Here is a 17,296-nt window from a genome sequence, read left to right on the forward strand (position 1 = left end):
GAGAGCACATCAGACGTATCGAATTGCATTCTGAATACGAAGCATGTCTTTCTGATATCAAATAATTTTCATTTTTTGAAATTCACGATATAATACAAATTTTATGACAAATTATTAAAATTTGATATTTTTCAAATTTTTGATATATAACAGTCCTCGAAAGAAATTTTATAAATCTAATGATATATTCTTAAAGTGTATATATGTAGCTGGGAGGAAAAGCCGACGATCAATTGAAAATTTTGACCTTTTATATTGAAGATATGGATTTTTTTCCCAAAAAGACCTATTTTTTTTGGCTGTTTTGGGAAAAAATCCATATCTTCAATACGAAAGGTCAAAATTTTCAATTGATCGTCGGCTTTTCATCCCACCTACATACACTTTAAGTATAAATCATCAGATTTATAAAGTTTACTTCAAGTACTGTTAAATATCAAAAATATCAATTTTAATGATTTGCCATAAAATGTGTATTACATTGCGAATTTCAAAAAATCAAAATTATTTGATATCAGAAGGACATTCTTCGTATTCAGAATGCTATTCGATATGTCTGATGTGCTCTAATGTCCCACAATACTGTCCAAACGTTCATACCCCTTCCCTTAAGTCACCAAGTGCAAGGCAGTTTTAATTAATTTTATAAACGCTTTTCATATAAGTTCTGACGATATTGTTTCAAATTTACGTTTATTTAAGCACGTAGCACTAGCCTGGTATTAAAAACGCACCGAGGTTGTTGCGATGTCTTAATTTGGTTCAAATATCCCGTACCGTAAATATTAACATAACTACATCAGAGCCGCCTATTTTTTGAATCGCGTTATTTTGTTGAACAACAGAAATATGGAATTGAAATTTTAGTTGAAGTAACATTTGATTAACAACATATATGCTCAAACGTAACCTGTTATGATAGATAAACCCTTTAGAAAACAAACAAACAAACAAACAAACAAGGAAAATGTATTGGTATATTCCAATCTTGCCAACAAGCATCAGGACATAATATACCATTACGGCGTATATGCATTCAATCGCCTGGCGGCTGCAGAGTCACAAAACCATCCGAAGTAATGTTCTATGTAAATTTAAATCTAACTTACATGCTCATGAAATTATACAGTACTGAATTAAGGTGGTATACAGGGTGATACAAGATGGTAGAGTGCATATCCAAGTGACATTTTCAAGGTAATTGGAAGCCTTACTTGACTAGCGACTTGATTGAGATTTTAGGGAAAGATTAGCATAAAGTAGAACCCATCTATGCTATTGCATCAAATTGCAAAATAAGGTAGTAACATAAAAATGTGCTGCATTTGTTCCGACCGAGGGACATCCGACTAAGGCTACTGACAATAGCCTGGTGACTGACCTCTGTGTGTGTGAGTGAGCATGGTATACGCCATGAGGTCATCTGCTTTTAGACTGCCTCCACGAGTTGCCTACGCTGCACTATAGTTCGGCACAAATAAAATCAGAATTTTTGTCAGTTTTTGAGTTCAATACGCACGGTTCTTTCTCAATACGCAAGCTAACGACTATCATATCCTTTCAACATTATATTCAAGTACAAGCAAAAAATATGGCTTCTTTAGAATAAAAAAAATCACGGGAGATATTCATCATTTTCCACCCCGGTATCCAAAGATTTATCGCCTGAACATCAAATCGTGCATAGCACATTCACGTGTATCGATCAAGGGTATTGATTTTAGTGTCTCTGCTGTACAATGTAATTATTAACCAGGCGATGTCGGTGTGTGGTGGTATAAAGACGTTTTTGAAAGGGTCGATGTTGCATGCAGGGGTACTAATCATTTGATACACCCTGTATGTACAAGACTATTGTAGACGTACACATATTATATGCATGCTTCTTGAAAGTGTCGGAATAAACTTATTTCTTATTCTAGCACGCCTATTTTGGATCTTGCTGATTAAATGAGCACATTGCATCGGATGGCAGTCTAAGTTAATTGACTTTGTGTTGTCCTTTGGACACGGTTGCAAGCATACATCGAATAAGTGCCGAATTATAGGGATACGTAAATAACTCCTACTAGAAAATCAAAGTATATATTTGTTTTCATCATTAGTAGTAGAGAGTTTTAGAGAATGACGTTCTAAAATTTTAATTGAACTTGAAGTTTAAAATTGCCAAAAGCAAATATTTGACTGATTATGATACTCAAAGTTTTTTAGCCCAATTTCCTTATAAATTGACAGCTATCTTTAAGCTTGGAGACATCAACTTAACCATGTTTACCAAATTCATTAATATCTTTACCATAGCAGAGCGTGGGTAGCTTGATCACATTAAAGCTGTTAAAGTCCCGGGTTTGGTCGCCTACCAATGAGTCGTAAAGTCGCCTATACTTTTAGAATACAACTAAGAACTTAGTACCCAGTGTTTTCAGAACTATTTGCTTGCAACGTGTAACCTCTTTCACCATTTTTATCTGTATTATTCTAATTCAGTTGGTGCGTCTTGCAATTTGATTGGTTTTCACCTAGATACATTATGACACGATAGTGGATAGTCATATAAGACAGTGAGCGCGACAATATTTTTTTTTGTAATGACACGATATTGGATAGACAAAAGACAAAATCCTATCTTTTATTCTATAAGTCATTGTCTTTGGCTGTTCTTTTTTTTGACATCTGCCATATCACCCCTGTGAAAATTTAAGAAAAGTCTTCCACAGAGTGAGTATGCTTATGCTTACGAATGGAATTGGCTAGGGTTGTTTATTTTGAAACACATACTCCTCCCTCGTTAAATGGCTTTACCATGTTTACCTTGATCTTCCACAACTAAGTTACCCAACATCTATTTAAAACCGATACTCCCTCTATGGAGGATTTAAGCTAAATCTTCCACAGGGGGAGAATGGATTCAAATGGAATAGCCTCGCAGGGGTCGACTGCAGACGACAAGTTTTATTTCAAAATTCAAAAATTTCAGAATTGTACATTTTCATGACCATATATTTGGAATTAGAATGAAAAATGCATTAAAATGAGTACAAACAAGCCTAGTATTGGTTCAGTGGTTCTTAAAATATTTTGAGAAAATATCTCAAAACTTGGGCTTCTCATGTTGAAGCCTGTGGCTAACACGCAGAGCATTTAAATGAAATGGAGTTGGACACTTTTGCGATGGTTTTGGCACTTCTTGAATATAGAAACTGTGTAATAGCCCAATTTCCTTATAAATTGACAGAAATCATAATCTTAAAGATTATGATTTCGACTCTAGTCTAAATTGAAAAGAAAAACAGCTCGAGGTGAGACGAACTGCAATTCAGATTGTATCTAAAATATCTTGGTACTCAAATAGTTACTAAAAAGTGATAGACGTGACAAAGTTTGTACCGTAGATTTCCTAAGTTGGAAGTGGGTAAATAATAAGTATGCGATATATCTTATCAAGTGATGGTAGAATATAGGTGAATATGAGCGAGGGCGTTATGTGGTGGAATGATTAGCTATCGGCAATTCTTGACACAAATCTACCGAGTCATGATAATCCTATCACAGGGGGCTTAATGGGATTTCAGATAGAGTTGAGGAGTTTATTTTATAAAATATTCCCGATCCCATCTCCAGACTTTATCCCTAGGATTTGATTTCATCTCAGCATCTATAGATATTATTTTCACAACCCCGTGGCATTTTAAACTCTAATCATATTTATATTTTGGAAAGTTTATCCGATTTATGAAAATCGTCTAAATACGGTGCTTATTTACTTGGTACCCGGCCGTGCTAGCATTGGTGATGATTTTAAAGAAGGAAATAGGGTGGTACGGTGGCGAGATATGTTAGCCAGTTTATGGTCGTCGCTAATTAGTAACCCCCGGGACACTATCATGTCGCAACCCATGACATTTCCACCAAGATGCGATTAGCATTGTGTTTTTTAAGCATCTAGTAAAGTGGGTTCGTTTAAACCTGAAAGATCCGAGACCGTTTTCCCCAAAAGTAAAAGAAAATGCGATAAAAAACAGAAATAAATTTTTACTGGGGTACAGAGAATGTTTTTTTTTTCACACCATGAATGTGATTCTTGTAGTAATTATAGAAGGCGTGAGTGAAAGATTTAGTGTTTCATGTTTCAGTTTTTCGTTGCGGGTAAAAGGATAGCCTATGCTCATATCCTTAGGGTTGATCATTTCTTTTTTTCTACTAATTGTTCATTTATACGATATTCTGTGATAAATGTGGACAAATAGTTTCATATTTTATCGTCTCCATTTTAGAAGTAATCCTATGACCATGATGAGAGCAAAAGGATCTTCAATCAGTCGACTATAGAGGGCGTAATCAATATATCTGATCAAATACCCGAATGTTAAAAGCAATTTTGTTATTTCTTAATCAAATTTAAAGCAATAAAGATTCACATTATTCCCTGCTGTTGAATATAATGATACGGAAGTTAAAACCGAAAAATACAACGTTATAATTATATTTGCCTTTGCGTAAATTGCAAGTTGAAGCTAGGATCAAACACAGAGGAAAGAAAAAGAATTGGGGATTTCGTCCCAATCATAGAGGATCAGTCATCTATTCGCTTTTCTTTTACTTATGATTCAGTTATTTGTCTAACCAGCATTGCGTCGGTATTATTATTCATAGCATTATGGGTATCGATATTCTTTACGACTCGTTTGCCTAACTACACAGTAGTAATTACTTCTGTTATTTGTTGTCTTTGAACAAAAAATGAGCGTTTTATTTATAAGCTAAATATTGTGTAATTGTCTCGAGACTTTAAGTTAGGCTATATTATCATGGCCATGAAGCAATCTTTTCTTCTTTGATAAGGCGAACATGACTTTGCGCTGCAGAACATAATGTGTTATTATTGTGGCTAAAGGTTACGAAGATATAACAAACCGCTTCAATTCATGTGTGACCTAATATTGAAATCCCCTTATAATGTGGTTTGGGCGCCAAAGCATTTTTTTGCAACTTTCATTCTTCTCGGGGGAGTCCATGAACACGTAATAACCGTGTCAGTATTGTTGTAACTTTTACGATAACAAATCTGTTACTACTTTTCAGAAATATTATTGCGTCGGTTTCTTTATTTTTATGATCATTGTTCTCATTAATGAAGACATCAAAGTAAGTAGTTGCTGGCAGCAAATGATCACGCTTATCCCAAAAGACCACTTCAAGAAAACTGCATTCTTGTGTTCTGTTTGGCGCTCTTTGACATTCTCGTCATTTTATATACAAACTGAAGCAGTAATTGTGACAAAGACCTATCAAGTCTATGATTGAAAGATACTAAGAGCGTCGCGTCAACCCTTTGCTTTCGCGTGAAATTCAGGAAACTTCCATCAAAAGTAATATCAAGGGCATACAGCGTGCAGAAAAAATGAAAAAAAAAAAAAAAGAAAGAAAGAAAAAAAAAACCCCAAAACAACAAACAATAGTAGAACTTAGGGCGGGTCGGAGGGGAGCAGCATGACCTATACTAGATGAACCACAATGGCCTCATCCCAATGGCGTAGTTTGATAACCTCAATTAAACACTCATAGTGCAAAATTTGACCTCAAGTTGCAGAGTATGAGTTTTTGTATGCCCAAACTTTCTAAGATCATTCAATGAATGTACAAATATATTGGGGTTAAAGAGCTGTGCCCTGATAGATGGTGCTAACGGTGTTTGCACTCAAATATTGAGACAAATAAAGCTGACACACACGAGGAATGGTATGATGTCTATCATGTCTATAAAGGACATCCCAAGGCTTGATATAAGCGGTGTCATTTCCGTCACGGAGTAGGAAAACGTCCAAACATTCGTTTTGATATATAAATTTATTATAAATGTGATTATTGACTTCCTTGACTCATTTCCTATAAGATCAACGTATTAACTAATAAAAAAGGGCAAAGGAGTAAAGGATGCGAACCTGTATATATAAACAGTGAACGGAGTGCCCATCTCTCTTTCATTGGCGATTGGGCCAGACTCCCCCATGTAATGTTGCTGTATAGGGGGTCGCTACACCTCCTCCACAGCGAGTCTGTTACCTTCCCAGCATTAAATAATGCCAGTACCCATTTATACACCTGGGTGGAGAGGAGTAATCGAGATAAAGTACCTTACTCAAGGGCACAACACGATGGCGTCGCGGGGGCTCGAACCCGCAACCTTCCGATTATGAGTCGGAGCCCGTTCCGCTCGGCCACCGTGCTGCAGTGTGTATATTAATTAATACACTGCAGTATTTTAGTTAAATGGCTCTTGCCTTCCAACTTGCCTTAAGAAATGTTTAATGGTGCCTTGCTCCACTTCTTCCCATTTCATGTTTGCTCTTTTCTATTATCTGTTCCCTATTTTAGTTACTCTAGTTCCCAACTTCCCACTTGTTTCCGCATAATTCCACCGGGTAGGACCGCCCATAAGGGACGTAGTTATTGGGGACGTTTATCATACGTTTACTCAAAATATTTTAGTGTTTAATTTTGAGTAGGATGATTTAAGCTGTCCGCTGATGCTCATTCTGCTCCATTAAACATTATTTTCGATAAGATTATAATATTCTGGAAAATATCTAATACGTCATGTAGTTTTATTTTTACAACATGACACTAAACCAAACTAATGAATATCGATTATCGATAAACTCGTTTCCGTTCATAATTAACGATCTGGATGATGGCGATAACAAAATATTTAATTTGAGCCTATGTAATACACTGCTCATCAAAGAATTCAGGTTCAATTATTCAATGTCGATGTTTCGCCCACTTTTTAAGGTGATTCATGCGGGTCAGGCTTGCAATAAAATAGCCACAACAGCAAATCAGAATTGTGTAATATTAACTTCGAGCAAACTTAAGTAAGTCTACATTCCATCTATTTTCCATGTTAGATAAAAATTCTAACATTTTTCATGTGTTTCTTAATTTTTTTTTAATTACCTACATTTTTTCCACATACACCAGCTTGTTCAGATAAAAATTTTAGAAAAATATTTTTTTCAAAGAAATCTAGAAACACCTATAACTTAAAATAGAAACACTTAATTAAAAACAATGGCGCGAGAATTTTCTAAATTTTATTACCTTTCATATGATTTCTTGTTTGTTGAAATTGGACCTATATTAATTCTGTTTTTTACACGATTGTAATGTACATTAGTAAACAAAGATAATCTGCAAAAATCAAGACTTTACGTGCATTAGATTCAGACAATTTTTGTTTATATTGCTCTTACCAAATGGATAGGGCTGATGTCATCTTCTATGACGTCACCATTGGCCACGTAATGGTCACCCCGTTGTTTATGAGGCATCCGATGATTATCTGCAGAGGGTGGTGGTGGTGGAGGATGTTGTTCTGCTGCCACACTCATTGCCACCCAGTGATTCGGACCAGGGACCTCTAACTACACTCTCCAAAAGCCTCGCTGCTTGGGCTGTCCCAGATACTGGCAATCATTAAGTCAAGTTTGTTACCACTTGTGCTTTTATTCAAGGTCCGTATACGGTACGCTTTGGGCTCGACTGTAAACAAGAAATCCAAGAATATAATTGGTTGGGTTGAAAACACTAAAGAGCTGGTGTTAGTTACAAACATGCGATGCAAAGAGTGCCAACACATTTAGTTACTTGTATAATATGGGTACGATGTGGTACAAAGAGTCACGGGCTGCGTTAGTAAAATAATCCACCAATTAAGTACATCCATTAAGTAATAACAGAATATTATACCAGGAACATGTACAGAAAGGTATGAAAATGAATCCGACGGAGAGATGGGCTATTCCAGTTAAAGTCCATACGCCCCCTATGGAAGACTTGACTTTAATTAATCACCCGCACAGGGAGTGTAGATTTCAAACGGAGTCACCCCTTCAGGTAATATAACCTCATTTGAAATTTACACTATTTGTGTGGATGAATAAAGCTGTGCCTTTAATAGAGGGTGTATGAATTTCAACTGGAAGAGTCCAATGGAGAGGAGACAGAAAGAGAAGATGCAAAGGGTAGGAGAAACCAGTCAAAAAGTAAAATACTTTAATACTCTAAAAAAATCCAAAAGGGTTCTAAGTGTCCTCTCTGTTCCTGAAAATCTAAGAATCCCTTGGAGAACCATTTCAAATTCTGCCGGCTTATAAAGAACCCTCAGCGCCCAAAGATCCTTTCATGGTACCATTTAGGAACTTTCCGAGATTATAAATGAAGAACCCGTTTAGAACTTTTTACGAGTACATCAGTAATACTATAAATTACCATGTTACTTATAAACTTATAACTATCATTTCATTTTTAAGTTAATTAAAACACAAAATAAGTTATCTATATACAAAACTGTCATTGTTTCTAAATAAAAACACGCCTAAACGTATATTATCTGTGTTTAAGGGTAGACGAGGTATTGTTGGTCGAAGCAACCAAAAAAATCGATTTTCATTATCTAGATCAATATATTATTGAAAAATAATACCTTAATGTTTTGCAAAAGTCCATTCTACAAATTATATACTTTGCAAACTTGCTTAATTTATTGTTGTTACTGAGTTATGTACGTTTTACAAAAGTGTTGTTGTTTCAATCCTCTTTACAACATAGCTCAAGAATCACAGGACCTACAAAAGTATATCTGTGATATTTAAATTCTTCTACACGCTCGCTATGAAATGAGCAATGCCGTTTTGCCAAAGCTCACTACCATTCGCAAGATGCTGTGAACTACCAAATCGCAACAGTTTAAAATAATTAATAACTTTAATATGTTTGATTTGCTCATTTGAAACCTTGTAAGGTAGAAAGAAAACCATAGAGGAAAAGCCTTTGTTAAAAACTCAATCCACAATTGGGTACAAAACAAGCATCCCTTGTAACTGTAGGCCTATTGAGCTATTCTAATTGAAATCCACACCCCTTATGGAAGCCATGACCTTAATCTCACACACAAGGGGTGTAGATTTCAAATGGAGTCGCCCATTCAGGTAACTCCATTTGAAATTCACACTCCTCTGTGGAATTAGGATTATTGTCTTGCATGTGTGTATCATTTAACTGCAATATCACTATGGACCACAATGGCCTCATCCCAATGGCATAGTTCAATAACCTCAATTAAGCAATCATAGTGCAAAATTTGACCTCAAGTTTCAGAGTATGAGTTTTTGTACCTACATTTTCAAAGGTCATTCAATGAATGTGCAAATGTATTGGGGTTAAAGAACTGTGCCTTGATAGATGAGTATGTTGTGGATCCTATAATGTATATCCCATTTGACTTGTTAGCCATTTCAAGTAAACTTGTATGTAATTTGATTTCCTTTTACAAGCAGCAATTTCTATATGTCAAATTTCATGATGGAATTGCTCAACATAAGAAAGGAAACGTGAGCCACAATAACGGACCATTACAAATTGTCTGCAGCATAGCCTAGTCACTATATCGGTTTACAGTTTTGCATCGATAGAAGTACATGTAAACACCCACAACTATAGTCATATAAACATTTAATTTCATTTAAGCTTATACCACTTATTCATTCCTAAAACCCAGGTCACCTCCAGCAAGTATTTGGACCTAGATTTGTCAGAGAAGAACTGGGTCTAAGACGTCTCAATTTCATCTTAGCATTAAGGGTTTTTTTTTTATATGTGCTTATTTTGAGAATGATGAGAGAGAGAGAGGCGTCGGCGTTAACCTTAAAATGTTTGCTATAATACTGTGTAAAGTTCACAACTACATGTAAAATAAGTAGAAAGATAAATGAAAAGAAAACTGAAATCGGACTATAAACCAACAAAACCACTAATATACGACACGCTTTGATATAAAGCGATTTTTTTCAAATATGTGTAATTGTGTATACTCATTTTATTTTTCATATAATAATGCAAATAAACATAAAGCAATACGATTGTAGATTATGAAAAAACTGAAATTGGACTACAAACCAACAAAACCCCAATATACGACACGCTTTGATATAAAGCGATTTTTTCAACTATGTGTATACTCATTTTATTTTTCATATAATAATGCAAATAAACATAAAGCAATACGATTGTAGATTAAAAGGAATACCGTACACGCCAACATACGTATCTTATATTATACCGAACTATAAATTGTTGCTTAGTGGAAACGCCCAATTCGGAAAACGTACTTTAGGCTCATTACATACCAGTTTGGAGCCCTTTACCTTGCTAACTGCACAACAACATACATCTTTCACAAGTAAGTGTTTATGTTTAAGGTGGTACTACACCCCCTGTTAAGTTTTGTGACTAATTTTGCATTTTTCTCAAAAAATAACTACACACTGGTAACAAAAGTTATGTATATTATGGGGGCAAGGAATCCAATTACTTCGCTGAAATTTCAGTGATTCAAGACAAGTGGTTCATTATATATATATATGTTAAGAAATGAGGTACATTCTAGCGGTACCTCTTTTCTTATCATAAATAACGTATACCGCTTGTCTTGAGTCATTGAAATTCCAGTGTAGTAACTGGATTCCTTGCCAGTGTGTTATTATTTGTTGAGAAAAATGCAAAATTAGTCACAAATTTATTAAGTGGTGTATTACCACCTTAAATCAGCACCATTATAGACACATTTATTCTTATGATACTATAGCGACTTGTTTAATTCATTACTGCGTTGTAAATGTCAGTATTTTTGTTAAATGTATATCATGGAACAAATAAATCATGTCACGTGATTCGCATTTCATTTCTGTTGGATCTGATCGGTTGAGGCTCAAACAAACAAACCAAAAAAAAGGACATGACATTTTCGGACTGTTGAGTAACATGATAAAACTGTCATGACATGACATTGTTTAAGCAAGGTAATTTGAGAGAAATAATTTGATGACTTAATGTCATGTGACAGTACTGACTGATGAATGATTACATACAGAAATAAAATGTTCAGTGTGCAATGATGGTTTGGACAAAAATACATTTTGTCCGTTGATTCCCTGTCAAATTATCTTGCATGGGAAGCAAATGTAATCCAAGTGGTACACGAGACTCGCATTTGTGCCCTGACTGTATTTAATTAATGAAAAATGACAACATATTTCTTAACGATTAATTTGAAGCCTATTGCTTCTGTATGAGTCTTAAAAAATGAAATATTTTCAAAAATAAGTAAAATAAATAAAACTCCTATAAACAAAATAAGTATATAATTTTGCCTACCTGAGTTTACGTCTTCCAAGCTTACTAAAACTGTACCGACAGAAAACAGTTATGATAAGGCTTTGTTTCGGAGACCTTTAAACATGGATAATTTCAACTTGAATGTTTTAACCCTACTAGTTTGAGACAAGCTTCATGATATTACCAAACGTAATCAATAACATTATCGCTGGTAGTATTGATCTGACTTCGTCTAAATATGGAAATCTTTGTCATTATGCTGCATAATTTAGTACGCGGTTAATTTAAAACAAAACAGCTTTATAATAAGTTTACAGACCGGGGTAGCCATCTTTTTTTTCTTTTTCAAAGCGACTTGGGACATACGGCCTAATGCTCCATGTATTAAGGAGGTATACCACGCCTCCCGCATAACAAGCCTATTAACCTTCCCAGTATGCCTTCCCAAGAACACAACACGCTGGCCGGGGTATGACTCGAACCCGCAACCCCATGATTACGGGGCCGATCACATCGGATTAGTTTTATTTCAGCGTCAAATTAATCAAATGTCTTATAATTGATAAGGTTTACATTAGAAAATCTAAGCATATACCATGATACTAAATACTCAGTAAAATTTTATTTCTCAATGTTTCATCAAATTTAGCATAATCATCATGTTGCTTTTATGATAAACCAATCACGCAGAATACTATTATTTCCCGCCAATATTATTTCCCGCCATATTACCAACTGCTAAAAGTACATCTACTGCAGTAGACGAACGTTACTTGCCGGGTTGTCCCATCCAAACTTACACAGTCCTTTTTGACTTGAGCAGCAGAGCCCGCGGTTTCGATATAAATCTAACTAAGGCGGCAAGTGAAAGTCAGTTGTCATAGCAACGCCAATCTGGTTGAGGCGTAATTAAATTAGCTTTTCGAGTAACTTGAGGCACTCGCGATACAAGTTCTCTAATCAGTGAGATGAGTTTTCTGTACGATAGGATGCTTCAGTTAACAAATGCAGCATTTAATTCTGCAAAAATTTCCTACATGACTTCCGTACCTTGCAACCCCCTAAACTCTGATATCAAAATCCTTGTCGTAAAAATTGTACTTCAAAACAATATATAAAGCGTGATACTGACTAAAACTGAATGTGTTAAACCCGTCTTGGTTTTAGGTATACGATATCCAAACTTGATAATAAAATGGTATTATAGATTATTATATATTAGCTTTAGGTACGAGGTGTGTGATTCAATAACTAATATGGATGCTAAAAGGTTAACAAAATGCCTTGGTAACAGTTTAGCTTTGGAGGAATTTTCTTAACTGGAGGTCTGGTATACTGATTCAATTTACCCTGACACGAAGTGTAGCCTTTTCAGCAAACCCGTGTGTCGAATTCGATCCAATCTTTTTGGCGAGCCAAATCAGTAACTTGAAAATTATTCACTTTTCTCCCACGCATCTTTACCTAGTAGACTGTTTCTGATATAAAAGAACATACTTTAGAAGACTAAGTCTATTTGTGTTTATGTCATTGTTGTCGTGGAAAATTTATATTAAGAGCATGATCTTGACAAAGTTGTTTTTATTTTTCCGTAATTTCTTGTTTGATCGACCATTTTGGTTAATGAAAAGATAATGCCTTTGTTGAAAGCGTAATGTGTTATTAAGAAAAACACGTTTCAAACGTAGTGTTATGTTTTTTCTAGAAATTTATGAAAATGGGTTGATTTGAAAAAAAAAAAAAAGAAGAACCCGAAACCTAGGGCGAAAGATGCACATGCAGAAATAGCGCGTTACCCAGGTATCGAAATAAGCCAAATATTTTGTGAATATCTATACGTGTAGTACTGGGGGCTCCTAAATCAATTTATTTCTTTATTTTATAAACTTTATTGAATTTTGAATTCAAGCCGCCAGCGGTCTGACAAGTAATATTAAATTATACCACCTTCAGAGGATAAATATCACGAAATTTTCCACTTTTCCTGCATTTTCTTGTTTTTCATTAAGTTTTAAATTCAATTTTATTTTACGTTGACATAATAAGTATTGGGGATTGTAACACGACCGCATGTTGTGGTATAATTTTTAAACTTTTTACAGCATTAAATGCTTTAGTTTTATACAATTTATATATATAAAAAAATTTTTAAAAAAATTTAAAGGGACCCCTAAAATACGAACATGATACATTTTCTAACTTCCTGGTTCTTTAACTTGAGTCTTCAAGAGATATACTGATGATAGCACATATCAGATTGGGTTAATGTTGCTACCTATTGAAGGTACCACATATCAGATGGGGTAAATGTTGATATCTACTGAAGATAACATATCTCAGATGGTGTTAATGTTGCTATCTACTGAAGATAACACATATCAGACGGGGTTAATGTTGCTATCTACCGAAGATAACACATATCAGATGGGGTTAATGTTGCTAGCTACTGAAGATAGCATATCAGATGGGGTTAATGTTGCCATCTACTGAAGATAACACATATCATATGGGGTTAATGTTACTATCTACTGAAGATAACACATATCAGATGGGGTTAATGTTGCTAGCTACTGAAGATAACACATATCAGACGGGGTTAATGTTGCTAGCTACTGAAGATAACACATATCAGATGGGGTTAATGTTGCTACCTATTGAAGATACCACATATATCAGATTGGGTAAATGTTGATATCTACTGAAGATAACATATATCAGATGGGGTTAATGATGCTACCGATTGAAGGTACCACATATCAGATTGGGTAAATGTTGATATCTACTGAAGATAACATATCTCAGATGGTGTTAATGTTGCTATCTACTGAAGATAGCACATATTAGATTGGAGTTAATGTTGGTATCTACTGAAGATAGCACATATCAGATGGGGTTAATGTTGCTACCCAGCAAACACAAAAACGTTTTAAAAACGTTTTAAATAAGTTATATTTTGGCTTTTGGTTTAGGTAAAAACGTTTTAATAACATTAAAATGTCGGGTTATATAAAGGTCATGATAACGTTTTAAAACGTTTTGTATGAAAACACACTACAACAATATTTTTAAATGTTTTCAAAAATGTTATTATAAACTATTTTTGCAAACATTTTTGCCAAATATTGTGTCAATACTTAAATAACACTATGTTAAAATATTTGAACCCAGCAAACACAGAAATGTTCTTAAAATGTTTTTTCAAAACCTTTTAATAACATTTAAATGTCGGTTATATAAAGGTCATGAAAACGTTTTTAAAACGTTATTGAAAATATTTTGGGCAAACATTTTCGCAAAATATTTTTCAACCCCAAAATAACATTTTGTTTAGAATGTTTTGTATCAAGTTTTCAAGAATGTTTTTGGAATGTTATTAAAACGTTTTATACCCTTTATATAACCCGACATTTAAACGTTTTCTGTAAAACATTTTTGTTTGCTGAGCAGTAGATTATCAAAAATGTTTTTTAAGGTTATGAAAACGTTTTATACTCTTAGTATACCCTTTATATAACCCGACATTTAAACGTTTTCTGACAACCTTTTATAACCTTTTGCGAATGATGTCGAAAACGTTTTGTGTTTGCTGGGTATCTACTGAAGATAGCACATCAGATGGGGTTAATGTTGCTATCTACCGAAGATAGCACATCAGATGGGGTTAATGTTGCTATCTACCGAAGATAACATATATTAGACGGGTTAATGTTGCTATCTACTGAAGATAACACATATCAGATGGGGTTAAAGTTGCTATCTACCGAAGATAACACATATCAGATGGGGTTAATGTTACTATCTACTGAAGATACCACATATCAGATGGGGTTAATGTTGCTATCTACCGAAGATAACACATATCAGATGGGGTTAATGTTGCTATCTACTGAAGATAACATATCTCAGATGGGGTTAATGTTGCTATCTACTGAAGATAACATATCTCAGATTGGGTAAATGTCGATATCTACTGAAGATAACACATCTCAGATGGTGTTAATGTTGCTATCTACTGAAGATAGCACATATTAGATTGGGTTAATGTTGCTTTCTACTGAAGATAAAACATCAAATGTTGCTATCTACTGAGCAGTCGAAAATGCATTCATTCACAGAAGACCGTTAGAAACACTGATGCTGCGATTGATTGGCTTATTCGATGACGTTGTTAGATGGTGTTAATGCTGCTATCTACTGAAGATAACACATATCAGACGGGGTTAATGTTGCTATCTACCGAAGATAACACATATCAGATGGGGTTAATGTTGCTACCTATTGAAGATACCACATATCAGATTGGGTAAATGTTGATATCTACTGAAGATAACATATATCAGATGGGGTTAATGTTGCTACCTATTAAAGGTACCACATATCAGATTGGGTAAATGTTGATATCTACTGATTATAACATATCTCAGATGGTGTTAATGTTGCTATCTACTGAAGATAGCACATATTAGATTGGGTTAATGTTGCTATCTACCGAAGATACCACATATCAGATGGGGTTAATGTTACTATCTATTGAAGGTATCACATATCAGATTGGGTAAATGTTGATATCTAAAGATAACATATCTCAGATGGTGTTAATGTTGCTATCTACTGAAGATAGCACATACTAGATTGGGTTAATGTTGCTTTCTACTGAAGATAAAACATATCAAATGTTGCTATCTACTGAGCAGTCGAAAATGCCTTCATTCACAGAAGACCGTTAGAAACACTGATGCTGCGATTGATTGGCTTATTCGATGACGTCATTTATGTACGATACCATTGACCAGGAGGTCAATAATAGAAGGTGCATTATTTAGCGAGTCAATATCTATCTGACTCCGTTCCTACTCCTTTATAGATCCCTTCAGATCGCCACTACATTCAGGCAACTGACACTCTGTACAAATCAAGATAGACAATTTCAGGCGAGTTGGATGGCAGGGTCCATATTTTACTTAAAAACTGCAGTGTATAGCCTACTTCTTAATATTAATACACAGGGCCGGATTTACCTTTTTGGAGGCCCTGGGCCAGGTCAAAATTTGGAGGCCCCAATCGCACCGTGAGGAATGCATGTGCACTCTAGTGGCCGCAGTAGTAAATTTTACTAGGACATTTGCGCGCGAAAAAATTCAATTTTAGACTATTTTAGCCCCAATTGAAGCTGATTTTGCTATATAATAGGCTATAGTGCGCGCAAAGTGCGCAAAATTTTTCAATTTTTGTAGGCTATTTTGGCCCAAAACATGGTGTTTCTCGGCTAAAATGGAAGATGCACACTGCACAGGGCAATTTTGGGGGCCCCAAAAATTTGGAGGCCCTGGGCCTGGGCCCATCTGGCCCTATGGTAAATCCGGCCCTGTTAATACATTGATATTACATTATAATCAGAAATGAGTAAAAAAAACCCCAATAATTCCATTGATATTTTCATAGGTTTTGCGGTTCTTGAGTTCAGGCCAATAATAAATCAAAACGAACGTTTTGTGCATTTTTCCTCTTCCTGAGAAAAATCATGCAAATGGGGAAGAAATAACTCCCCTTATATCATGTATATCTAGCATTGGGATCTCTGTTACGGAACCCATAAACCATTCCTCTTGTGTGTCAGATTTATTTGTCTCAATATTTGAGTGCAAACACCGCTAGGTGAGATTGTTTCTTTTGTAAATATGTGCTTATTATTTATATTATTATTACTATCATCATTATTATTATTTTAATAATAATAATTAAAAGTATTATTAAGTAATATTTTAGTTATTATTAGTGTAATATGTTAATTATTATTAGCATTATAAATTTATTATTGCAAAATTATATGTTGTAAATCATTTAATTTGTTTTATTTTTGGAACATCATTCATCACTTACGCCTCTTTAATTCCAATTTCAACACAAAGCAAAATGCTTCATTGTAACTTAATATTCTTAAAAATCCATATTTGAATGAATAATTCATGAGTATTATGTTGCCGTTGACCCGTTTTCATATTAAATCAATATACTATCTTTACAATTAGACCAGAAAAGTGTTACAAATTCGATTTCAATACCTTAATTGCAAATTCTTTGTTTGAATTCGTTAATTATATAACCAAGAAATTTGAATTTT

The 17,296-nt window shown here is 34.6% G+C and overlaps 1 protein-coding gene across 3 annotated transcripts in view; it reads right to left on the bottom strand.

Moving 5' to 3' along the window:
- LOC140159199 (choline O-acetyltransferase-like) overlaps nucleotides 1–17,296 on the bottom strand; it is a 151,997-nt gene that overhangs the window by 63,339 nt on the left and 71,362 nt on the right. For 2 of the 3 annotated variants that reach the window (XM_072182588.1, XM_072182587.1), the window contains one exon: nucleotides 7,254–7,542. In XM_072182588.1, coding sequence (XP_072038689.1) covers nucleotides 7,254–7,391 — 138 coding nt within the window. In that variant the 5' untranslated portion in view covers nucleotides 7,392–7,542. Of the gene's footprint in view, nucleotides 1–7,253; nucleotides 7,543–11,214; nucleotides 11,328–17,296 lie in introns of those variants that run through there. The other variant, XM_072182589.1, reaches the window with a different exon arrangement.

The sequence above is a fragment of the Amphiura filiformis genome, chromosome 8 (genome assembly GCF_039555335.1).
Source record: "Amphiura filiformis chromosome 8, Afil_fr2py, whole genome shotgun sequence".
Taxonomy (NCBI): domain Eukaryota; kingdom Metazoa; phylum Echinodermata; class Ophiuroidea; order Amphilepidida; family Amphiuridae; genus Amphiura; species Amphiura filiformis.